At 43.3% G+C, this 26,918-nt stretch overlaps 1 protein-coding gene across 1 annotated transcript; it reads left to right on the top strand.

Moving 5' to 3' along the window:
• Nucleotides 1–231: 231 nt before the first annotated feature.
• On the top strand, nt 232–26,391 carry ACER2 (alkaline ceramidase 2). The gene is made up of 6 exons (XM_066604340.1): nt 232–755; nt 12,316–12,430; nt 13,128–13,269; nt 16,241–16,378; nt 19,007–19,144; nt 21,439–26,391. The coding sequence occupies exons 1-6, from the start codon at nt 648–650 to the stop codon at nt 21,623–21,625; spliced, it is 828 nt and encodes a 275-aa protein (XP_066460437.1). The 5' UTR covers nt 232–647; the 3' UTR covers nt 21,626–26,391.
• Nucleotides 26,392–26,918: the final 527 nt, after the last annotated feature.

Genomic DNA, 26,918 nt, shown 5'->3' with positions numbered 1-26,918 from the left:
GTAGGTTATTAAAGACTGGCAGCAGCGGCTGAGCAAAGAAGACATCCCCCACACATATACACAGGAGGCGGATGTGACTGGCAGACATGATAATCTAGGCTCAGCCTGATACCCTGCTGCTGCTGCATGTAAACAATCTGAAGCTGGCAGAGGCGTGGATGCATTCATGTGCATCACTAGTGCCACCCACAGGGAGGGATCATCTTCTGCTTATGGACGCCTTTAAGTATTAGCTTCAGTTGCAGGATCAAGCAGATGGTAAGGAACAGACTGAGGAGGGACGAGCTGTACACTGAAGCTGCCTTGTCCTCATAACAGTCCGGCTGATCCTCACTGTGCTTGGTGACTACTAAGACGTAGGATCTATGCTGGATCAGCAGAAGCAGCCAGAACATCTACAGACAGGTTCCTCTAAGCCGCGAAGAGGCAGTGATCAAGGGAAGCACTAGAAGAATTGTGGTGCCAGGTGAACATCACCCTATTAGTTGTAGATCATCAGCCTGTTCGGTCAAAAGTCTGTAAGGCCAACTATAAAGTCTTTTATGAACTCAAGGTACAAGGAAATCAAATATTGTCATCTCCTGGTCTGAACTGCAAAAGCCGAAAAAGTCACATAACTGGTCAGCAACAACAAAAGTGATCCAGCTATGGCATCCTTGAAGATATGGGATCATCTTCAGGCTGGGAGCTCCGAGGTGGACTGGTGTGAAGACAATTACAAAATTGTCCCCACTATTGCGGAGTTTTACAATACGGTTAGTAGTAGATTGTATGTTGTGTATTTAGTATCGTATCTGATGTTTTCGTTTGTACTGATTTATCACAAAGAGTAGCAGCTTATATTCTAATGTATTAGGACTGTATACAAAGTAACACATTGTTACATTCGCCAGAAGCAAGCACATCACTCTTCTGATCCAACTAATAGTCGATCCAACTGATCAACTAGTAAATGTGTATCTAGAGGGACAAAAGAATGAGCACCGCATTATAATATATATATATATACCGCTGTATATATATATTCCATCTGTGTCTAAACTTACTAGGTCTGTAGTCATAGGGCTGAAGCTCCAGTCACAATGAGATGGTTTAAGGCCTCCCTCACACAAGCATTGGGCAAGGCGCCGTGATTTTAAATGTGGCGCTGTGCCCCGCCTTTACTTTCACTTTCCTCTGTGGCTGGGAACGGAGTTTAGCATACCTCATCATTGATGGGGTGCGTTAAACGACAAGATTAAAACAGACTCAGCTTGAAAATCGCGGTGGTGGAAAATCGCTGCAATCGAGCGGCTGTCTGAGCAGCTCCCATTGAAAACAATGGGTGCATTATACTGCGATTAGGGCGGTGCTGAAAGCTCCACGCTAATTGCGGTAAAAAATACCTGCATGAGGGAGGCCTAAGAATTAACCTGACTTCGGCTAATGGTTTGCTCCTGCAACCACCTTTTCTATTACAGATTTGTGATCCAGGACCTGTGACTTAGGGCTAATGCCCGCAGGCGGATTTCCGCAGCTATTAGGTTCTATTGAATCTAATAGCGCAATGTTCATGGTGCGGAATTCCTCCGCGTGAATTTACCCGTCCTCACCCGGGGCATGTTCTATTTGCCGTGGGCGTACGCGCAGACGGCTTCTATTGCAGTCAATGGAAGCCGTCCGTCGCGCTATCTTCCACTGTAACACAGCGGAAGATAGCGTGAAAATGCTTCCCCGCCTACCGCCGGCTTCGTCATATGACACTGCCGGCGCGTCACACGCTTTACTGCGCATGCGCACCGGCGCGTCATGCGGGACGTCGGGCAGCGGATCCGGAGGTAAGTATGAGCTTTCTGGGGGGGGCGGCTGTGGGCATTAGGCCTTAGGCTGCCTTCACATCTGTGTTGGATCCCCCATTGCAGATCCGGCATAAAATACTGAAAGAAATAGCGCTGCAAAGCCGGGCAGCTGAGCAGAAACCAAACAGGCCTCATTATAGTCAATGGCGTCTTTTCTGTGCTGTTCGGCTCCATCATAAGACAGACCCCTTTCCTGCTCCCTGATGGAACCCAGATGCAAATTTGAAGGCAGGCTTAAATACTTTACATAGTGGTTACCTGTAAGGTGCCTTCACACGGTGCGGAATTATTCTGCAAGATGCGCCTGAGGGCTTCTTCAGATGACCGTATGCACAAATATGTTCACCTCAGCGCGACGTATTTGTGCATGAACGCGTCATTTTACACGCATATTGGTGCATAGTAATGCATTTTTTGCGCACTCATGACTTGTTCACATACACACTCAAATCCTTCCCGCCGTGATTTAAAAGGCTATTTAGCCTAATGAGGTCCAGATGTGTTTTTTCCCCTGTGGTTTTGCGCAGCGTATTGTACATTTGCGCCAGAATAGACCGTGTATTTGCGCACCTCCCATAGACTTCTATGGAGCGCTTGGTGCGCAAATACACAGAAAAATTGAGCAGGTCCTACTTTTTTGCACGCAAATGTCAAAACGTTAATGAGAACGAACCCATTGAAATCAATGGGATCTATTTTTTGTGTTTTGCACGTCTCTATTTTATGTGCGCAAATCCAATCGTCTGCAGAAGCCCTAAAAATGCAGAAAACTCTGCGCCAAACTTCACATCTATCCCTTTGGCCTATGCAGCAGAAATATGCAGCAGCAGATTAAGCACCCTAGCCTTCCTCAGAAAATGATTCTTGAGTAATAAGGCCGGTTTCACATTTGCGCTGGATCCTTCGTTCGGAGCTTCCCTCACAGATCCGGCACAAAATACCGGAAGAAATAGCGCTGCTTTTCCTTCCAGTAAAATGCCGGGCAGCCGAGTGGAAGCCAAAAGGACCCCATTATAGTCAATGGGGGGTCCATTCGTCTCTGTTCAGTTCCATCATAAGCCGGATCCATTCGGCCAGGGGATTCCCTTTACCTGCTCCCAGAATGGAGCTGTGGGCCCCGACCACAGATGTGACATCGGCCTCATAGTCGCCTACACTTTGGAGACATTGTTACTGCTTATCACAATAGAGCATCATATAGTAGCATGTCTGACAGGCACAAGTCTGGTGGGATGTTGACTTCTTTCTCCACACAATGTTTCATTTCTTGTTTGTAAAACTCATTTAATTAAGACGGCGCCTAATTTCATCCAGCAGCTATTTCTGCTGACGTGAACACAACAGATTGTAGCAGCTCTGGTTGGTTGCGGTGACGGCTCTGCTTGTGAGGCCACATGTACTATCACAGGCAGCTCTCTATACTTTGTATAGACTTGTTTGCTTGGGTCACTTGTTGGTTCCTTTTAGCCCCCTTACCCAAATATTATTAATATTTTTTATAAAAATGTAGACCCTAATAAAGCAGTAGGTGGAGCAGGTGAACTACGCGAAGACCATCTCATCATCCGTCTTCATTAGTAATATATTGGCCTATAGAAATAAAGAATTTACGATGATTAATTGATGTATCCATATGCCACATCCCTGCGCAGTTATCATGAAACAGGAAGATCGTTGCCCCCAGCTTTACACTGCTTAGGCTACATCCACACTGGCGTTTTGCCTTTGAGGCATAATTCTGTCTCCAGGTTCCGCTTTCTGAGCAGAGAAACGGAATTAAAACTGATATATATAATAAATGTACCCCCTTTTTCCTCCATTGATTTCAATGGGTTTTCAAAAAAATAAAATAAACTGAAACTTTCCCTTTGCTTCTCTTCCGTTTTTCTTAATAGTAGCGCTGCAGACTGCGTTGGCAATGAACCTTGATCCACTGTGATTTTGGAGCTTCTGCTCTCATTACACATACTGCCTTCAGCTGGAGGACTAAATCATTTTTTGGCAATTTTACAAATGGGATAAATGTATTGGTATGTACTCTCGGGTCAGTGACCGGCTAGCGTGTTCCGATTGCATTTATGTGTCTGTAATCTGGACAAATTTCCCAATCTGAGGGTATCCTGGCATGACCTCTGAGTGTCATAGATTCCTATGATGTTCAGATTCCTTTTAGAAGACCTATGCACAGGCTGGGACCGTTGACCTTTTTAAAGACGCACAAATGCGGCCATAAGACGCTCATCTGTCACCAGACCCACACACACATTTGCATTCACAGGAGCACAGTCATTATTTCTTCTTCAGCACCTCTTTAAAGGCATTCAGTCATTAGTTTCATGCTGCCCGGACCATGGATAGCATGAACCCAAGACAGCTATGCTCATTACCCCTGTGGATGTTTTATCCTGAAACTTAACTCGAAGGTGAGTACTGAGTCACGTGGGTGGGCCATGCCAGCCTCTCCATGCCCACGTCTCCTAGAGTGACAGCTCTGGCCCACTACCGCAGTGTACTGCGGTGTTTTACCCATGGGGCAACAGGCATCCCCAGAGGCGTAACTAGAAGCTCTTTGGTCCCAATGGAAAATTTGTGCCATTTATAATACTTATGTGATAAAGGGGCCTTTATGCTCCCTTAGGCCTCCTGCAGACAGGCGGAAATTCCGCGACGGGATTTCCCGAGGAATTTCCGCCCCTGGAAGCTCCCATAGGATTGCGTTAACAAACACAATCCTATGCAGACGGCCGTGATTTGGCCGCGCAAAATTTCGCGCGGCAAACAAATCGCGGCATGCTCTATTTCTGAAATGTCACTCACCGGCCGCCGGCTCCGCTCTGCGCATGCGCCGGCTGCCGGCACATTAAAGAGCCGGGGCCGCGGGAGCAGGTGAGTGTCACGCTGCTCTCTGCAGGTGCTCGGGTCGGGTCCTGCTGCGAGAATTCTCGCAGCCGTATCTGACCTGGCCGTCTGCAAACAGCCTAAGGCTCCAAGGTTCAGTAGCAACTGCCACCGCTGTACCCCTAATAGCTATGCCCCTGGGCATCCCTGTTCCAGGTCATGCTGCCAATGGTCCGGGCAGCATGATCCTGATAACAGAATCCTTTTGAAGGGATTCTGTCACCAGGTTCATGAAGTTTGACTTGGAGCTAAGCTCCAAGCCATGGAGGCGGGTCATGCCAGCTTCTCTCCACCAACATCCTGCAGATTGACAGCTCTCTCCCTTATTGTGTATAGGGAGAGAGTTATCAGTCAGAATCCTGCAGGTGTGGAGAGATCGGCGTGGCCCACTGCTGTGACTCGGAGCTTAGCTCCAAGTCAAACTTCATGAACCTGGTGACAGAATCACTTTAGAGCAGTGTTCCCCAACTCCAGTCCTCAGGGACCGCCAGCAGGTCATGTTTTCAGGATGTCCTCTGTGTTGCACAGGTGATGTAATTATCATCAGTGCCTCAGACATTGCCACAGGGGTTCTTACCATAGGATATCCTGAAAACATGACCTGTTGGTGGTCCCTGAGGACTGGAGTTGGGGACCCCTGCTTTAGAGAACAAGTATCTATGTTTTAAAAGGGATATAAAATAAAGCTGACAAAAACATTAGATTTTTTTGTTAATACATCAAACCAATTTTGAAGATATTTAATGAAAATTTTATGTAAACTGTCAGATCTTCAGTGAGAACTTCTTTTACAACTTTCTACTCCTGGGTACTGTGTTATATTTGTCTTTTTGGCCAAGAGTTCAGAGTCATTTATGGCACATCCTGTTTCATTTAAGCACAGTAGCTTCAGAGCAATGCAGTGTGGGTTATACGAGTTCTGACTGCCTTATGCGCTTTTTATATACATTTGCAAAGATACGTTTTCCTTGCGATGCCTCCTTATACCTCCTTTTTAGAATTTGTAGCAAGTCAAATATTTTATTTAGTGTTTGACTATTGTGCCAGAGGCAGAGGCGACCTTTGCAGATCCCTTTGCTTGTGCCCATTTCGTTGTGCCATAGGCAGAGTTCACCTTCATGGACCTTTCAGTCTGTCTCTAGTAGTGTGTTTAGAAATCAGAAGTTTACAGAAACTTTGGACATAAGTTTAGTTAGTTGCTTAAATTACAGTTAACTACCATTCGGTTATTATTGGAGTCATTCTTGCGAGCTGCGGGAGTGATTGGAGTCTACAGTATGGCTTCTGGATGTAAGGGCGCGGTCACACAAGCGTAGGCGTATTTACGTTCGCACGTGCGCAGCGTTTAATCGCTGGTAAGAACGTTTTTCGGCGATCATGACCAGAGCTAGAAAGCGTATTATCGTTTGTTCCTACTTTGCAAACTATCTTTTCAGCCATCGAATATGCGTTGGCGCGTTTTTCGGTCGCATATGTTCCGGTTTTTTTTCAGGTTGCTGTTTTTACGCGCCGTAAAATCGCCCGTGCGAACGAATACATTGGAAACCAATGCCTCAGATGGTCACGTTTATACGATTGGGCGCAAAAACGCGCCGTTTATGCGCTCGTGTGAACGCACCCTGAGTCTGTCTGCAGGTAATGCTTTTGCATTCCTCCTTATTATACACCATATGTATCAACTATAACAGGATTCCATTGCTGAGTGTCTCTTTAAATGCATCATGACAATAACACATTAGACATGTAAAACCATTAAAGCTATGTGCTTAGTCATTTTATGAAGATCGATATTAATGGCATAGTCATTTGTAAAATATTAATTACATTACAGTTTGAATATCTGTGATGATGATTTGAAGAGGATTGTTAGATGGCGGGGCAATTCCATTTAATAATAGGCTACATCCTCTATGCCATGTACTGGTACAGTGAAGTATATAACCAACTGTAAGAGGATGGCCCTGGCACAGATTGTGCCAAAAGTTACAGGAACTATAACGCAACAGAAATGGGTGATACGTTATAATATTAACACTTAACATGTATTATGCTACAATATGGTACTTCTGTCAATAAATAATAACCATTAATGAAAGGACAGTGCCGGAACTCAGATGAAGCTATATATCAATGTCAGAACCGCATAGAGACTGATTAAATTCTCATCCCTACCATACTATGTTCAGCCTATTATTCCCCTAGTGATGATCCAAAAAAGGCAAAAAAAACAAAACAATGAGAAAGAAGCCAATTTTCGTCATTGAAGGGAAAACATTCCTTCCGACTCCAATCTGGCAATTATAATAATCCCCGGATCACCGACACTTCTGAAGTAATCAGTGATATAACATGTAATATTGTAACGCTCAAGAAAGGCGTCCATGACCCTCTTAAACTCTTTTGTCGAGTTTGCCATCGCCACGTCCTCAGGCAGAGAGTTCCATAGTCTCACTGCTCTTACAGTAAAGAACCCCATTCTATGTCTGTGTAGAAACCTTCTTTCCTCTAGACATAGAGAGCGCCCCCTTGTTACAGTCATGGTCCTGGGTATAAACAGATGATGGGAGAGATCCCTGTATTGTTCCCTGATATATTTATACATAGTTATTATATTGCCCCTCAGACGTCTTTTTTCTATGCTAAGCAATCCCAATTTTGATAAACTCTCTGGGTATTGTAGTCCGCTCATTCCATTTATTTCTTTAGTTGCCCGCCTTTGTACCTGCTCAAGCTCTGAAATGTCCTTCTTGAATACTGATGCCCAAAACTCCACACAATATTCCATGTGTGGTCTGACCAGTGACTTGTAAAGAGGAAGAACAGTGTTCTTGTTACGCACCCCTAGACCTCTTTTGATGCACCCCATGATCCTATTTGCATTGGCAAAAGCTTACAGTTAACTAAAATCCCCAAGTCCTTTTCCATGTCAGTTTTGCCCATTTTGTCAGAATACCCTTCAGCTCATTGTAAATAAGACAGTCAGGTCTAATACCAAGTCCTCATAACTAATGTCTTTCAACAAAATCCATGCACATTTGGTTGCCACATCAGTATGATCATAATACCGTGCTTCCCAAAAAATAAGACACGGTCTTAAAATAATATTTGCCTCAAAAGAGGCACAGTATTTTATTTTCGGGGGTGTCTTATTATACTCACCTAGCAGCCGGCGTTCGGGTCCCTCACGTTGGTCTCCGGTACTGCTGCAGGCTTCCGTGTCCTCCTGCACGCCGACAGTGCATTTCTTCCTGGTAGCGGGGCTTGAATACCTCCAGCAAGCGAATGCTTTGGTTTGTTAATTGAGCGCCTCATCAGCCAATGAGAGCCGGTGCTCGGTTAACCAATCACAGCCATTCATTGAATTACATCAAGGAATGGCTGTGATTCGTTAATCGAGCACCGGCTTTCATTGGCTGACGCGGCGCTTGATTAACCAATCAGAGCATTAGCTTTAGGAAGTACTGCTCTGTTAGCATGCAGGAGGACACGGAAGCCTGCAGCAGCGCCGCAGCCCAGCGCAAGGGACCAGAATGCCGGCTGCTAGGTGAGTATTGTTTTGGGTTTTTTTTACATGTAGTGTAGCAAGGGCTTATTTTGGGGGGAGGGCTTATATTTTCAGCTTCCCCCCCTCAACCCTCAAAGGAAAAAAAAAATCAGGGTTAGGCTTATTATCAGAGAAACTTGGTATAAGTTTGGTATAAGTATAAGTACATTTTGGAGATTGGAGTTCAACAACCGGTGATTTACATCCTCCTCGGCAATTGGTAAGACCGTTCTTAGTTTTCCTACACTTTACCCTTTGTGGCAACACCTTGGCAGGTCTTTTTTGGTGCTGTGTGTTTCTGACATTGATATACAGCTTCATCTGAGTTCCTGGCACTGTCCTGATGTTTTTAGTAGTATAGCTTTTCACCTTCTGTTGTGTTATAGCACTTGGTTGGTGATTATATAATAGGGACACTAATATTGGCCACTTGATTTGAAAGTTCCAGGTGTCCAAATATCTGGACAGTAGCCTTTACCTGTGGCATGGGTGGAGCTTCCAAGTCAAGGTAGAAAATTTCCCAAGGTAATTAAAATGTGAATTGATTTCTGTAATTGAATGGTTAGACCGGCTTTATACAGCGTATGCGTATGTGAGCGCGCCTGAGCACTGCATATTTGTGGAATGAACAAAGCTTTATTGTGGGCGCATCAGTGTATTTTACTGTACTTTTTGTGCCCGCAAAGCATGTTCATTTGCACACGACGCACCGATTGAAATGGCTAATTAGTCTAATGAGTTCCAGATGTGTTCTTTTTCATGCGCAATTACAGTGTTTCACGCATCTCTTGGCATATTGCGTGGGCATTTGCGCATCTCCATTGACTTCTATGGGGACTTTGGGCCTGCAAATGTGCAGGAAAATAAAGCATGCTGGCAACTAGGTGATCCACGGAAGCGTTTTTTTTTGCGTCCAAAATGTGCAGGAAGAATACGCGCATGTGGTCATACCCATTGAAATAAATGGGTTCTAGTCTCTGAGTATTACGTGTGCAAATTTTGCATGAACAAATCCGCCCGTTTTTCTGGGGGCCTTCATGTGTAAATGTTTACTTGTTCTAGTGTCCAGAAGTATAATTTCCTTCTGCAAATGCAAGACCACATCCAGGGCACCGAGTGCTGAAGTTACCTTGGAGAGAAACGAGATTGAAAAACTCGCAACAACTTCAGATATTTAAAAAACTGCAACAAAAAGGATCCATCATCAGCTGTTGTCTGATTCGCCACTTTTGATTATTGTGAACATGGTCTACGCCTTACCTTGTATTGTTCTGTAATAGTATATTGTACCAAACACTTCTGAACATACAGTATATGCCCACATGATGTAAATAAAATAATCACATGGGCAAAGTGAACAAAGTGTTCAGCTCCTTGTGTTCTCTGTTGCCAAAGCCACAGGAGTTACATCTTGTTTTAAGTTTGGCTTTATATCAGATAGCACACAATTGATAGCAATGCAAACACTCCCCTTCCTGCCCGGTTAGCCTCAGGTAATGTTAATAATCAGTCTCTTTTCTCTAAGGCCGCCTGCAGACGGCCGGGTCGGATCCGGCAGCGAGAATTCTCGCGCGCGGGGGGGAGGGGGGCGGACCCGAGCACCTGCAGAGAGCAGCGCGTACTCACCTGTTCCTGCGGCCCCGGCTCTTTCATGTGCCGGCTGGCGGCGCATGCGCAGAGCGGAGCCGGCGGCCGGTGAGTGATGTTTCTGTGCGGGGCTCTGGAAATAGAGCATGCCCCGGCCGTCTGCATAGAATTGCGTTTGTTAATGCAATCCTATGCAGGCTTCCAGCGGCGGAAATCCCGCCGCGGAATTTCCGCCCGTCTGCAGGCGGCTTTGTGTTGTGATTACTCTGCATTCTTGTTATGGAAAGATCCTCAGATTGGATGTATTAAGAATCCTCCGTTATTTACTGTTTGGTTTATCACAAGAAGGGTTTTTCATACATTACCATGCTTATTCACATGCATAAAACATTATTAAATCAATACAAAATAGCTGAATATACATGGTTACAAACGCCATAGAGGACTAAAACACCAAACCATAAACAGTATACAGTGGGTGCTAATACACTTATTGTTAGAAGAAGAAGAAAAAAAACACTTCCTTGAAGGAGTTGTCGGAATGGCATAAATTTTCTCTGTGTGATTGTAATATTGATATAAGATAGTGATTACAATATCCGAGCAAAAGGAGAATTTATTGCAAAAAACTGACCCCTTGAAGAGAGGCTCTAGTACCCTGTTGTACCGCCTCCAGCTTGGATACAAGATGTGATACGGGTGGGCATGGAGGCTCCAGTACCCTGTTGTACCGCCTCCAGCTTGGATACAAGATGTGATACGGGTGGGCATGGAGGCTCCAGTACCCTGTTGTACCTCCTCTAGCCTGGATACAAGATGTGATACAGGCAGGCATGGAGGCTCTAGTACCCTGTTGTACTGCCTCTAGCTTGGATACAAGATGTGATACAGGCAGGCATGGAGGCTCTAGTACCCTGTTGTACTGCCTCTAGCTTGGATACAAGATGTGATACAGGTGGGCATGGTGGCTCTAGTACCCTGTTGTACCTCCTCTAGCTTGGATACAAGATGTGATACAGGGGGCATAGAGGCTTACACGTTCTGTATGGTATCCTGTGGCATTTCACTCTAGATTTGCTGTAACTGAGCCTCTAGATTGTGCAAGATTTGGCATCCCAAATGGTCCCATACATGTTCTAATTTCCGCGGCAAATCCGCCCCGTGTGAACCGAGCCTTACAGTAAATAAAGTGTTTGAAGTATTTACATTACAATTTACAAAGATTGCTTCCTGACTCAATCAATTTAAAGTATAGTTCCACTGTAGAAGGAACCTGTCAGGTAGAACATGGTATCTGATCTGCAGGCAGCATGTTATAGAGCAGGAGCTGAGCAGACTCATATATAGTTTTGTAGGAAAACATTCAGTATAAGATGTATTTTATTCCTTTCTGCTCTTTCTATTCATAGGAGTCAAGTAGGCAGTCAATTTAGATAGCTGTCGATCTCTTGTTAAGACCGCCCACTGGACTAGAAAGAATGACTAAAATACAGGTTAGGTCGAATGCATACGACCAGGTCAGATTCCACATGCAGGATCCTGCAGCGGAATCCGACCCAGTGCTTGGACGGTGAGCCCTACGTACCCATCTGGATGCTTTTTCTTCGGCACTGCGGATGTGCCGGCTGGTGCACATGCGCAGTACAGATGTGACCGTGTCGTTGCTAGGTGATGACATGGATCCCACAGCCTTTCCACAGTAATGATTGCAGGAGGGCTGCGGGTTGGACGGCTTCCATTGACTTCAATGGAAGTCGTCCGCACGCAATCCGGCTCAAAATAAAGTATGCTACGATTTTACCTCTGTGAGCAGAAAATCGCAATTGATTTCCGCTCGTGGGCATGAAAACCCACTTTTACATTGCATGCTATGGCAGCTATTTCCGCAATGCAAATCTGTCCGTGTGCATTGGGCCTTATACGGAATCTTTTCAGCAATACTATATATCAATCTGCTCTGCTCCGCCTGCTCTCTACAACACTGCCTACACCCAGGACATTATGTTCAATATGACAGCCTCCCTTTACAGAATATAGTAGGCAAATACATAATAACTTGGTTATGGTAGCCTATATTCTGCCAGGCAGGGCCAGCAGTGCGAACGTGAAATGTACTACAGGCCTGCATGTTATTACTAAGAACCTGAGAACAATGAGTTGAGCATAGATAATCTGTGCCGATTCTGCGCTGCATAACTGCCGTACAATATTGTATGTTAGGACCAGGAAATATGGGATTATCATGTATTAATCAGTAATACAATATTGACTACAAGTCATAAGAATGATGACATCTGCCCTACAGAGCACACATCTCTGGTCAGCACTGTGACACTACATTCCACTCATTCTCTGTATGCTTCTACTTTAATACTTATTTCCTAATTTGCTTTACATTCCTTTATTTGCTTCACTCTTTGATTTTGGATTTTCTTATTTATATTATAGATCAGCAACATTTTGTTTTTTGTGCTGCCACCCATATGCATGTGCCTGTTCCGTCAATACGCAACTTGCTTCAACAGCGGGATATATTTAATATGGACCCTGCTCGTAGTGGTTGGTAAGTGTGACACCGAGTGCCTTTTAAACATGACGTGAATGGGAAGTAATTCTTATCGGCTTCCTGTACTGTGCATTCCTGTAGAGTACATAATGCCTGGACTAGGATTAGTACAACATGCGGACGGGTCAGTGTTTACATCCTGGACTGTATTGTGTAATAGTCCAGCAAAACAATTTGTTTCACATCGTCTGCTAAAGTTCCGGGTATTGTCAGAATCAGTTAGCTGACCCAAGAACTTACGACACATGACATGCCAGTGATGTAGATCGTGTTCTTTTTTATTGATGCCGCCTCATCCCTGTAGTTATTGTGTATTGTTTCCACAATTCCACAAGGATACAATTCCCTTTTCTATTGTTATTAACTATTCACATTCTTTCGGTTTCATGTGTTTGCAAAGTAGACCATTGCATAAATTGGACTCAATACATAAGGTGGATGGGTGGATTCAGCATCATTAGGGACATTTTTCATTCACTTAGATATGAAAGAGTAATACTAGGATTAAAGAGACTTTTCCAAACCTCAATCTAATTATTTAATCCTAGTCTCTATTGTACTATATAGGCAAAGAGTGCTGGAGTGTTATTTTAGACTGTAAGCAGACTCAGTCATACTTTCTGTGCATGGGAATACTTGGAATTTCTGCTTCACACCTATAGTAACACTTGTATATTTCTTCTTTTTTCTCCAGGCATTGGGTCAGTTTACTTTCATGCAACTCTCAGTTTCCTGGGACAGATGCTGGATGAGTTAGCCATCCTGTGGGTACTAATGTCTGCATTAGCAATGTGGTTTCCTAAAAGACACCTTCCAAGGGTTTTCCGCCATGACAGGTAACTAGGGGGTCAGAAGCGCTATCTTTTCTCCTTAGGGAGAGTACCTAGACGGTGAATGAGGAGACTCAAAAAGCCATTCATGCTCCTCTGGGTAATATGCAAATAAGGGAGATGGAATAATACCTCCACAAGTGCCACCTACTGGAAGGCAGCATTCCTTCAAGCCAAAGTTAGACTCCTTATACAAGCCTTGTAACAATGACTGGGAATTAAAACCAAAACCAGACTCCATGCACAGACAGCTGTTTCCGGATATTTGTCCTTCATCAGTATACAGTAGGAGTCTGGCTTTAGACTGGTAACTAATAACAGACAGCTTGAAATCAATCATGCTTGCACAGTGATTATATAATGTTTAACCACTTATGTCCTGTGTGTTCAGAGCTTGTATGGAGGAAGATAGGGGGCCGATCCCGCTCCATACAATGCGGCTGCCGGCTGTTTCTTTCAACTGACATCCACTGACAACAACTCCCATCAGCGTGAACGCTGATCGCAGCTATTAACCCTTTAAATACCCCTGTCAGTTTTGACAGGGGCATTTAAATCCCCTGATCAAAGTTTCATTCTCGGATTGAATTTTTTTTTAAAAGGGGAGGTCTTTAAGGGGTTAAAGGTATATTCCTATCTCTGGGATTTCTATTGTTCAAATTTGCAAAACAATGCACTCACCCAAAAAATGTTAATTTCCAAAATGCTCCATTCTGCAGATATTGCAGATATTCATTCCTCTGCCTTCTGGTTTACTGCTTGTTATCTAGGAAACAGACCAGCTCTTCTATAGAAAGAAATAGCTGTATACAATGTTAACTGGTGGACGGGCCGAATGGTAGTGGAAAAAGGACCGCAGGGGGTGGGAAAGGGTTAAGCAGCAAGTGAACAGTCAGTTCTTTAAGTAGATGTATTTGAAGCTAGACAAATGTCAAAAATAAGGATCTGAGTGACTTTAACAAAGGCTACTTTGTGATTGCTAGAGGACTGGATTAGGGCATCTCTGAAATAGCAGGTATTGTGGGGTGTTCCAAGTATACAGTGGTTGGTACTTGCCAGAAGTGAACTGACGACAGGGTCATAGGTGCCCAAAGCTCATAGATGCACATGATGGGCGAAGGAGCCGCCACCTGGTCGAATCACACAAAATATCTACTGTTTTTGACTAGCTATACATTTCCTCTCCAGCGACCACTACAGGGGAAATGTGGTATTACATGATGGCCATTTATATAAATAACTGCCCTGTAATACCAGTATGGCAGCAGGTCTACCAGAATGAGTGACATCTGTTGCTGTACTGTAATAGTAACATATCATTATGACACTCTACTACAGGATGTAGAAAATTGTGATTGTTTAATTAATTATATCCCTCAGATCAGTGAAGGGCGGTATATGGAAGATGTCCCCATGTGATATACTGAGTACATGTTGTCCAGACCTGTACTTATAGTGTGGAAGGAGAATTACTGTCATCTGTGTCTGTATATTATTTACAATTAAATATGATGTATCCATCATGTGGTTACAAAGAAGAGAACTCGGATACAAAGTAACATGCAGAGAAATACATGCAGATCACCCTGACATCATAGTCCTAGTAAAGCTAAATCCGTAGAGTTTAAAAAAGTAATAAAGTGAAGTCGTCCCCCCCCCTCTAAATCCTGCATGAGGTAATATCTTAAAGGAGTATTTCTACCATACACATTTATGGGATACCCACTGAATATGACAGAAATAACTCATAGCAGGGATACACAACATGTGTTCCGGGGCCACATTCGACCCACAATGCCATTCTATGCGGCCCCGATCATCTATGCGTGGCTGCTTACATGTAGTTTCCATGTCAGGGTGAAGAGGAGGTACATGGCAGAGCAATAGGAATGGACAAGTACTAAGGGTGCCCTGTGTAGCCATGTATAGGTCCCTATATATTAGGACATGTACTAAGGGTGCCCTGTGAAGCCATGTCTGGGTCCCTATATAGTAGGACAAGTACTAAGGGTGCACTGTGTAGCCATGTCTGGGTCCCCTATATATTAGGACAAGTACTAAGGGTGTACTGTGTAGTCATGTCTGGGTCCCCTATATATTAGTACAAGTACTAAGGGTGTACTGTGTAGTCATGTCTGGGTCCCCTATATATTAGTACGAGTACTAAGGGTACACTGTGTAGTCATGTCTGGGTCCCTATATATTAGGACAAGTACTAAGGGTACACTGTGTAGCCATGTCTGGATCCCTATACATTAGTACAAGTACTAAGGGTACACTGTGTAGCCATGTCTGGGTCCCTATACATTAGGACAAGTACTAAGGGTGCCCTGTGTAGCCATGTCTGGTCTCCTATATATTAGGACAAGTACTTAGGGTGCACTGTGTAGCCATGTCTGGGTCCCCTATATATTAGGACAAGTACTAAGGATGCACTGTGTAGCCATGTCTGGGTCCCCTATATATTAAGACAAGTGCTAAGGGTGCCCTGTGTAGCCATGTCTGGGTCCCTATATATTAAGACAAGTGCTAAGGGTGCCCTGTGTAGTCATGTCTGGGTCCCCTATATATTAGGACATGTACTAAGGGTGCCCTGTGTAGCCATGTCTGGGTCCCCTAAATATTAGGACAAGTACTAAGGGTGTACTGTGTAGTCATGTCTGGGTCCCCTATATATTAGGACAAGTACTAAGGGTGCACTGTGTAGCCATGTCTGGGTCCCCTAAATATTAGGACAAGTACTAAGGGTGCCCTGTGTAGCCATGTCTGGGTCCCCTAAATATTAGGACAAGTACTAAGGGTGCACTGTGTAGCCATGTCTGGGTCACCTATATATTAGGACAAGTAAAATCCTTTTAATATTAATTTGCATTCACTAAAGCCTAGTTTCAACAGGATATGAAAGTTGTTTATGCAGAATAAATAGTAACAACATTCGCTAAACAATGATTTTAACGTTGACTCTCTTTTGTCATAGATGGAGATTTAAAGCAGTTGTCGGAATACTCTCTGGAATCACCACGGTTTTGGCATTTGTTAATCCTGTAATCAACAGTATATCTCTAATGACACTGGGAATACCTTGTACAATTCTGCTCATTGCTGAGCTCAAGAGGTGAGCATGCTCATATAAACCAGATTCATTTCCTACAAAATGTGCTTTGTGAATTTTTAAAAGCTAGGGCGACATGGTATTGGCAATATCCCTGGACATGTGACATAAATGGAGTTAAATGGGGTTCTTCACTATTGCACTTTCTGGACATGTGAGTGAATGCTCCCCTAGGATATAGTATGCCTTGTACCTCGTATATGTACCAGGCATAAATAGAACTGCACTCATGCATCATTACTTTATGACATAACATTAGCATTCATGCACCAAACTGGGCCACAAAATTGCTGCAATTGGGTCTTCCAATAGGTGGCACTGCAGAGGTATTGTTTCATCTCCCTTTTTTGCATATTACCCAGAGGTGCATGATGGCCTTATAAGTCTCCTCACTCACCTTCTAGGTGCTCTCCCTAAGGAAAAAATATAGTGTTCCTGACCCTGGTGGCCATGTGTGCTGTTAAAAAAGTAACACATTACTATATGTAAAAAACACTGTGATAAAAATGCAAAAGACTGTAAAAAACATGGTATTGGAATGCAAAGTGGTAATGAGTTAACAGGTTGACAATTGTCCAGAGAGACATGGAAAGAGCATATGTGTGCATGGGTAGGAGAAGGGAAGGGTATCATCTCTTCTTAAGGAGAGCACCTAGAAGGTGTGTAGAGACACCTAGGAGGTGAGTGAGGAGGCTTATAAGGCCATGCATGCGCCTCTGCGAAATATATACGAATAAGGAAGATGGAAGAATACCTCCGCAGTGCCACCTATTGGATAGCAGCATTCCTGCAAATCAATGTCAGACCCTTTAAACAAGTCTTTAAAACAATTTCTGTCCCAGGTAGCAAAATCTAACACCATAATCAAGGCCTATTCTGATTTTTGTTATGAGGCTGCCTCTCTTCTACATACGACACTGATGATACATAAATGTGACAGTGGTCAGATGTGGTTATGAAATGCATTCATGGAACTGTGTTTTTCCATAGAAGCAGTAAAGACTAGAAAATGTTAATATATGCGCACAGAAATACTGACTGATCTTTTCTGTACTTCCACGTTCCTTATATTATTAATTACAGCTTTTAAAATGAGCAACTGAATGCTAATTGAATATATTCTCTATTAATGTCATCGTTATGTATCGTCTGTGCTGATAAAACAGGTTATAGACTATGACTAGCAGTAATGAGCATGTGTGGCGGGACACAGAGGGATCGCTCATGAGACTGCAGGGCTGCAGATGCTGATAAATGGGGCACGTTCAGCACTGTCATTGTCCACCAACCTGTGACCTCACATTTCCTGGAAAAGTGACGTCTGATCCTTCATGCTGTCCATCTTATAACGTCAGCCTTGCTTGCACTAGATACACATTCTTCTCAGAATTCTCCGCACACATCATTAGCCTTTTTAACCCTTTGGAGACCACAATACACCTTCTTACTAACCTCACTAATGGGCTTTAAACTGCCACATACATCTTTTTAAGGCCGACAACTGACAGTCTGGCTCCTGCTCTAACAAACAGTAGAGGAGAAACATCAGATCCAGGCAATTTAACCCCTTACATCTCAAAATCAACAGCAACTGTAACATGTAATCAGATGACAGGGTGTGAGGGCTCCTTCTGTCATCTTTTGCACCCTGCAATACAATCACAAAGTACCAATGGGTTCTCATGAAGCCTGACAAAGGCCCCCATGTTTGCCATGTAACTCAGCCTATTAGGCCCTGCTTCCTGCGGAGTCTAATAGGCTGCTGTTATAGGCTTAGAAGAATGCACTGCATAAGTAATGCAGTGTACTATTCTAGTGATCAAACAAACATATCTTCAAGTCCCCTCCAGGGACTAAAAAGTAGTGTCAAAAAAATTCAATAAAGTTTAATTTAAAGAAATAAAAACCCAGTACAAAACAAATATGCATTTTTTCCCCACAAAAAAAGTCCTAAATGCACTTTCAATACACATAGAGCACAGTGCATGCACTGACAGCAGAGATGAGTCTGATCAATGCACCAAGTGGCGGCTTCCCAAGTAAGGGCTCACTTACACGGCTGCAGGCATTTTACATGTGCCGCCGGCGCCGTAAAAGCGTCTGAACGGCAAAGGGTCCGGTGCATATACACCGAGGCTACAAGCCGTGGGGCCTGGGGAAACATTCCCCCTTCCCTCCCCCTCCCCCTCGACGGCTCACCTACTCTCTCCTCCTCTCTGGCTGTTTGCAATGGGAGGGGGCGAGACGGGGGCAGAGCTAAGCCCCTTGCCTGCAGCCAGCAATGGAAGGTGGCAGAGCTTAGCTCCTCCCCTGTCCTGCCCCTCACATTACAAGGGGGGAGAGGAGAACAGAAGCGGGAGGGAGTTTAGCAGTCATGCTGCTAAACTCCCTCCCACTTCCCTTCTTCGGCAGCTGTCATAGGCTCCCATAGGAGTCTATGCAGCTGCCGCCGCTGTGGGGGCAGTGTATATCGGCTGGGCATGAAAACCCGGCTGATATACGCCCATATGAATAAGCCCTAACAGTGAAGGAACCCTCCCCCAAGACTGCACAGATTCTACTACGAGGACATGTCAGGTTCCCTTTAACTACTGTAATGTGTGCCTTATGGTTTAATTATTTCTCTTCTAGGTGTGACAACATGAGAGTTTACAAGTTGGGCCTTATGTCCGGCTTTTGGTGGACATTGGCATTAGTCTGCTGGATCAGTGATAAAGCATTTTGTGAAATGTGGGCTCATTTTAACTTCCCATACCTCCACTGTTTATGGTAAGTAGATTAGTCATGTCATTAATTGATCACTTCAAGAAATATACAGCAATCAGCCAAAACCTGAAACTACCAACAGATGAAGTGAATAAGATTATTTTGTGGCAATGACTTCTGTCAAGAGGTCAGATATATTAAGCAGAATAGTTCATCAATTGTCAATCGGTTGGGGTCTGCCTTTCAGCTGTTCAGGAGTATACTGTCAGTGTCACAACACAAAGCATGAGGCGAAAGCAGATCACTCCCACTGGACAGTGCTGGTTATTGCAGGCACAGCTCTCATTAGAATCAGTGAGGGCTGCGTCTACACATACTAAGGCTGACCACTACACAGGGGTCAGAGTGATCTGCATTCCCCCATACAGTGTGTTGTGGTACTGACTACGGGCACCCAAATAGCTAATCGGTCGGGATCCCGAGTGGCAGACCCCAGATGATCAGCTATCGATGAACTATCCTGAGCAACTTTGACAAGAACCAACTTATGATGGCTAGATGGCTAGGACAGAACATCCCCAAAGAGAGGCAAAGACCATCAGTGACAGGGCCAAGGACATCCAAAACGCATTGAGGCACGTGAAGAGCAAATGCGAGGCCATCGGTGTCATGGTCAGCAGGAATCCTCCTGCTGTATTGTCATCTCCGGTCTTCCAGTTTGTTGTTGGTTGTCTCACAGTTCCTACTGAGCATGTCCGACCTGTAGAACGAGAATGTCTACAGGTCGTATCCAGGGCAACCTATGGATCAACACTTCTGAAAGCCCAGGAGAAGGCAATGTTTTATAGGGCTACAGGCACAAAATCCAAAGCAGAACCGTGTTGCAAACTTTAATAACTTTTGACTAGCGTTCATTTGACAGCAACTTTCCATAACCGGAATACCCCTTTAATGTATCTGCTGCTGACATCTTGGTGCGAGATATCACAAGTCTTGTGGAGTCTATGCCTCTACGGGTCAAAGTCTTGTTTTAGCGACACAAGGGGGGGGGGGGGGGGGCTACACAATAATGTTATGGCTGATCAGTATAGGTAGACCTTATTTTGTATGCATGATATACAGGCCGGTATGTATTGTAGCAGCAGAAAATGTACATGGCTGACTAATAGTAGTCACATTGCTACAGTTACCATTATACCTGACTATAATCCATTATTGCGTTGGCTTAATATTAATATAAATAGTTAATGAGCTCACATCTTACCCTGTGCCAGCCTCTTTATGTAGGAATGTTTTGTGATAAATTAACCCCTTAAGGACCAGAGTGTTTAGTTCCTGAAGGACCAGACACTTTCTAGGGATTTTACCAATGTGGTGGTTTTACAGCCCTATTTTTTTTTTTTTTATCTACCAAAATTATTTTTGCAGTGTTTTTTTTCCCTCATGACATATGAGCTATTTTTTATATCTTTCTTCACAGATTTTTTTCCCCACATTTTAGTTTTATTAGGGGCAAAAAGCTAAAAAAATTTATAGTTGTGTGTTTTTTAAAATTAGTAGAATTACACTAAAATAAAGTACAGGAATGCATTCTTCATTTTGTTTCGGATGTTTTGATTTGTAATTTTCTTCTTTATAGATAGATATATATATATTTTAAATTTTATTCTGTAATTTCTTTCTACTTATTTTTGTAACTTTTTTTAACATCTATGTCCCCATGACATCATATAAGATCTCTGGGGGTCATTCACATTGTCTTTTTTTTTGCTTTAATTTCACACTTTTCCACTGTAGCTGGAGCATCCATAGGAGCCCTAGTTACAGAGAAGAACATCCCCCTGTAGTGACAGTAGTTACTAACAGAGCTGATCTGAGTCTGCTTGGACCCTGCAGCTCTGCCGTTACAGGGGGCACCCGGCGGTCAAATGATCGTTGGGACGAATAGTGGAAGTGGCACTTCCGCTTTCTCTATTCACTACATAGCACTCATTGGGCACTTTGTAGTCTGCAAGAGAGAAGGCAGAAGCAGCTAAAAACTCCTTCACCTATGACTAACAGCCGAGGACCCAACCTATTCCTGCGAGATTGTAAGAGCTTTAATTTTGAGCTGTATTTTTTACCATTGTCCGGGATTCAAGCCCAGGGTCAAGTGCTGTATACTTATGGCGGTTGGTCTTTAATAGGTTAAGAATTGATTCTCTAAAACTTACCAAAAGAGTTTATATTTTCCTCTAAAAATGCATAATAATCTCTCCTGTACAATGACTGTGCGATGAGCTGCAGATCGGGCCCTGCATGGATCATACAGAGCTCTATCAGTGTGGAGAGTTGACTATGTTTTCCGTGTCTTGCAGGCACATTCTCATCTGTCTCGCTGCTTATCTCGGCTGTGTCTGCTTTGCTTACTTTGATGCTGCATCTGAAATTCCAGAGCAAGGACCGGTCATTAAATTCTGGCCAAGTGAAAAGTGGGCTTTTATTGGGGTGCCCTATGTCAGCTTACTCTGCGCTCACAAGAAGTCACCCGTGAAAATTACATGAACTCCAGCAGAGCAACGAGGAACATGAAGATCCTTCTCCAGTGCAATCTCCATGGGAATCTAGCAGGCATTTTCCTCTGTCACGTGTCTCATTAGGGACTAGAAATGACAGACTTGTCTTATCTTAACACTCTTAATTGGCTAAGTCCTTAGGTGCTGCCAAAACGACAAGGGAAGAATTTGCGTCTGTTTCCTACAAGTACAGTTCTCTTCAGAGAATCTTATTTATTGACAGATTCATATGTATATAATGATATGTCCGACATTAAATAATACTTTTTCTACACGCCGCTGGTGACATGCAATCTCACAGACGTCTATATATCTGTCAAAGGGTGGTGGAAAAACAAATGCAGAGATGGCTTGTATTCTATTCCAAACAGGACTATGAATATTTTATGTTGTGTTGTGAGTGCTACCTGTCATCTCTGTGATAATGGAAATGTGCAAATCCTGGGGAAGAATTATGTAATTATGAGCTGTAGACAAATTCATGTTCAAGGGGTTTTTCCACGACTTAAGATTGCTTTCCACCCCTTCTGACCTTCCTGATTGCTGCTGATCAGGACATGTGACTGTTGCAGCCAATCACTGACCACAGCAGTGATCTTTTATAGCCAGTGATTGGCTGCAGCAGTCACATGTCCTGGAGTGGTTGTGAGGCAATTTTAAGTCATGGCTAAACCCCTTTAATGGGAGGCTCAATATGCTTATCAGATTTACAGTAAATGCCCCCTAGTAATATAGGTTTTCTTAAAGGGGAAGAGGTGTCTGTATTTTCTGAGCATGTTTCCTCTGACATGAGCACTAGGTCAAAGACATTTTTGGAAGCTATTTTTTAAGATTGTGTGTTAAGCTGCTTACTACATCTCACAAAGTCCAAGTATTGTGTATATTCAGAGTTCTAGAGCTGTATAAAATCAGATTGCTATGCCCAATTGTATCAAGTATAACAGTCTCTGGACCGGTCACCACTGAACCAATGGAAGATGTTCACACTTGTCTTCAAAAATGAAATGCTAGGTCACAGACTACTCTTTGTAAAACTTTGCGCATTTGTAATGGCAACATAAGAGATGTTGAACAATTTGTTACGGAAATGCACAGAGAGTGACAACATGTGCTAAGAACTTAGTCAAGTCGTTTTATAATCCATTATAAGATCAGTTATTCCACCCCCCCCCCCCCCCCCACCCCCATAAAGCTCTTAGGGCTCTTTCACACGGGCGTTTTTCTGTGTGTACATGGAGAGGAGAACCCATTGATGTCAGTGGGTTCATACACCTTTCCAGATTTTGTGTGCGCGGAAAAGGGTAGAACATGCCTTATTTTCCTGTGCATCTGCGCAATAAAGCGCTGCGGAATAAGTTGGCGCTATACAAATAAATATTATTATTATTAAAGTTCCCCATAGAAGTTTATGGGGGGTGCGCAAATGCTTGAGCAATGCACAACTGGATGCGCAATATGCTGCACAATTCCGTGAGAAAAAGAACCCATCTGGGACTTATTAGGCTAAATAGCCATTTAAATTGAGGCGTGTTTGTCTGCCGCGCCAAATGAACATGCCTTGTGAACGTAAAAATTATAGTAAAATACGCTGATATGCATAGTGCAAATATGTTGCGCTGAGCTGCGCCCAAAAACACATACGCCCATGTGAAGCCGCCCTTATTGGCTTTCTTTTTTTCAACTGTGTTAGGGCTCCTGCACACTTGCGTTTTTCTAGCGCATTTTTTTCACGCGATGTCGCTGTGTGTTTTTTTTCCACACGATTGTCAATGGGACTTTCTAATGTTAAAAACGCATCGCACAAAAATTGCAAAGCACAAACTTGCAATGTTTTTTTAACATTAGAAAGTCCCATCAGCAATCGCGTGAAAAAAACACAGTGATATCGCGTGAAAAAAACGTGCTAGAAAAGCGCAAGCGAGCAGGAGCCTTCACTCTGATAAAATCATGATTTTCGTGCTTTGCGAGAGTGAGTGAAAACGTTTTTACGCAGTAAAGTTGCAGGTGATGGCGATGCAATGTGCGATATTTTTTTTTCACAAGAAGTAGCATCGCCGACACTCAAAAATCGTTTGAACAAAACTGCTCGATTTTCTCACGGCGATATCGCGATCGCCTGTGTAAAACTAGCCTTAAGGTGCGATAACACATTGCTGATTTGCTGCAGATTTTAATTCAATTGCAAGGGTGAAAACTGCTGGAGATCTGCACCAAAATCTGGGACAAAATCCCCACCAAATTAGCTATGTGCGAATGCATCCTTAAAGGTAACTAGTTAAATCCCCAATCCAGCCTAGCTTGTGCTCACTATAGTATTGTGACAGGCGGGCTAATTTCAGTGATGTCAGTTTTGCTTTAGAAGTCTTGGAAAATGTACATTTCAAAGTTTGCAGCAAGCAACAAAATGACCGACCTGCGGAAATCATTCCTAGAACAGGAGAATGCATCTGTACGCTGGAGGAGGAAGGGGCAGGGATGCCGCCACACTGTGTGTTCCTATCAGGCTTACCATTCGGTCTAACAGAACTGAACAAAGTTGTGGTAGTCTTCGCCCGCTTTCCCCTCCGGTTTTCAGTGGCAATCTCCTGTCCTCAATAGGCTTCAATGCTATTAATTAGCAGGTCTTTGCATGTAAAGAGTAAAGGCCCTTTTACACAGGACGATTATCATTCTGGTCGCTCAAATCCCTGCACTCCCGCAGGTATTTGAGCAATTATCGTCACGTCTAAAAGCATGAAGAAACTAAATGACTCCACGAGAATCGTCCAGTCATTCAGTTTCAGCATGCTTAAAATCCTGAACGACGATCAATCGATGTAAACAGCAGCTGTTCAGTACTGAGCGGCCGCTGCTTACAGTGAATGGAGAGGGGAGGTGTAAATCTCATATAACCATATTTTATTCATAATAGAATATAGAACACATATCAGAAGGTGAAAGGGAGACATTTTTAATTTAAGAAATTAACTCATTTAGAAATTGATGGCAGTAACACATCTTACAAAAGTCGGGCCAGGGCCATGTCTGCCATTGTGTAGTATCCCCCTCTTCTTTTTACAACAGTCTGTAAACATCTGGGGCGTGAGGAGAACAACTGCTGGAGTTTTGGAAGAGGACTGTTGTCCCATTCTTGTCTCATGTAGGATTCTAGCTGCTCAGCAGTTCTGGGGCTTCTTTGTCGGTTTTTTGTTTAACAATGCTCCAAATGTGCATGCAGTATGTGGCTTAGCATTGTCTTGCTGAAATATGCAAGGCCTTCCCTGAAAGAGATGTTGTCTGGATGGGGCATATGTTGTTCTAAAACCTCTCTATACTGCTCAGCATTGATAGTGCCTTTTAGGATGTGTAAGCCGCCCATGCCATAGGAACTAATACAACCCCATACCATCAGAGATGCAGGATTTTGAACTGTGCGCTGATAACAAACTGGATGATTAGTCTCCTACTGAGTCCGCAGGACACGGCGCCCATGGTTTCCCAAAATAATTTCAAATTTTGAGTCATCTGAATACATAAGTTTTTTCATTTTTGCTTTTAAATGAGCTTTGGCCCACAGAAGACGTTGGTGTTTCTGGATCATGTTGATAATTTGGCTTCTTCTTTGCATGGTACAGCTTTGACTCACATTTGTAGATTGCATTTGATGGAACTCTGTTCACAGACAATAATTTCTGGAAGTATTCCTGAGCCCAGGCTGTGATTTGCATTACAGAATTATGCCTGCTTTTAATGCAGTGATACCCGAGGGCCCATAGTTCTTGAGCATCCAATATTGGCCGTCGGCCTGGTCCCTTGTGCTCATGAATTATTCCAGATTCTCTGAATCTTTTGATGGTATTATATACTGTAGATGGGGGGATATTCAAAGTCTTCACAATTTTAGAGGCACATTTTTCTGAAATGGTTAGGCAAATTTTTAGACAGTGTTTCACAGGTTGGTGAACCTCTGACCATCTTTGCTTCTGAGAGACTCTGCCTCTCTAATATACTCTTTTTCTACACAATCATAGTAGAAAAGCGACTCTCCAGCTGTTTTTCATTACTACCACTTACTTTTCCAGCCTTTTATTAACCCTGTCCCAACTTTTTTGAGATGTGTTGCTGCCATCAATTTCTAAATGTGTTAATTTTTTTTACTGAAACAGAAATATGTCTCCCTTTCGCCTTCTGATATGTTCTGTTGTAAATGAGATATAGTTATATGAGATTTCCATATCATTGCATTCTTTTTATTCTTAACATTTATTTACATTTTACATAGCGTCCCAACTTTTTGGGGGGTTGTAATTTCACTTCCACTGTGCCTCTGGATGGAGTAGAAACTACTATGCTGAAAAGGTTGGGAGTATGGAGACAGCTCTCCAATATGCTCTGTGCATATTTCTGTCTGAGTAGGTCATTGTTTGAGATAAGTGGTGCCAGTTCATCTACTGGCATTGAATATCTTTATTCTATTATCCTACCTAATACTGGATTCTGCGCATAAGAATATGGATTATAAAAGTCCACTCTCACATCTGGCAGCAGAAGCATATGCCGTTTGTCTACTTAGCATGAATATTGTATTATAGAAATCTACAGTGAAATCTCAAATAATACAAACCCTTTCCACGGTCACCGGGGTCTTTGTACAGACAGAAGTGAATTTTTTGCAGTGTTATTGTCCTCAGGTAAGGAATCAGAAATAGTAATTATACCTAATATATGCACTCAGCGTTCATTAAGACATTATAATAAAATTATTTTAAAATCTGATTGTTGTTTTTTCTTGTATGAGGATTCTGTAATAAACAGGAAGCTAATTTATTCTATGTAAAAGTCCTTATTTTTGGCGTTCAGAACGAAAGATTGAATGGGGCACATTTACTATTCAAGACGTGCTAGTTTTCTAGCCAACTGTCTAGCATGCTCTGCATCACATTTATGATGTTTTTTTGGCAGTTTTTAAAAAGGAGAGTGGCTTTACAGGGATGACATGTGGCTGTGTGGGAAAGGGGTGTGGCCTAAATGCAGGATCACGTGCCAAACATTACACCCCTGCCAAACTATTACTACTGGGGCCATAATGGGGGGGTCACTCACTACTGGGACCACTATAGGAGTCACTATTACTACTGGGGCCTCTATGGGGGGGCACTATTACTATTGCGGCCACTATGGGGTCACTATATCTATACAGTCTTACATAATTACAACCATATGGCTGATGTGGCCCTCAGTGAAAATGAGCTTAACACCCTCGTTTTAGGGGGTGCTGCAGCTCACACGGGAGTGATTGGTTT

This window comes from Eleutherodactylus coqui, chromosome 5, assembly GCF_035609145.1.
Source record: "Eleutherodactylus coqui strain aEleCoq1 chromosome 5, aEleCoq1.hap1, whole genome shotgun sequence".
In the NCBI taxonomy this organism is placed as follows: domain Eukaryota; kingdom Metazoa; phylum Chordata; class Amphibia; order Anura; family Eleutherodactylidae; genus Eleutherodactylus; species Eleutherodactylus coqui.
Note: the sequence above shows the minus strand (reverse complement) of the source record. Positions and strands in the feature narration are given on the sequence as shown.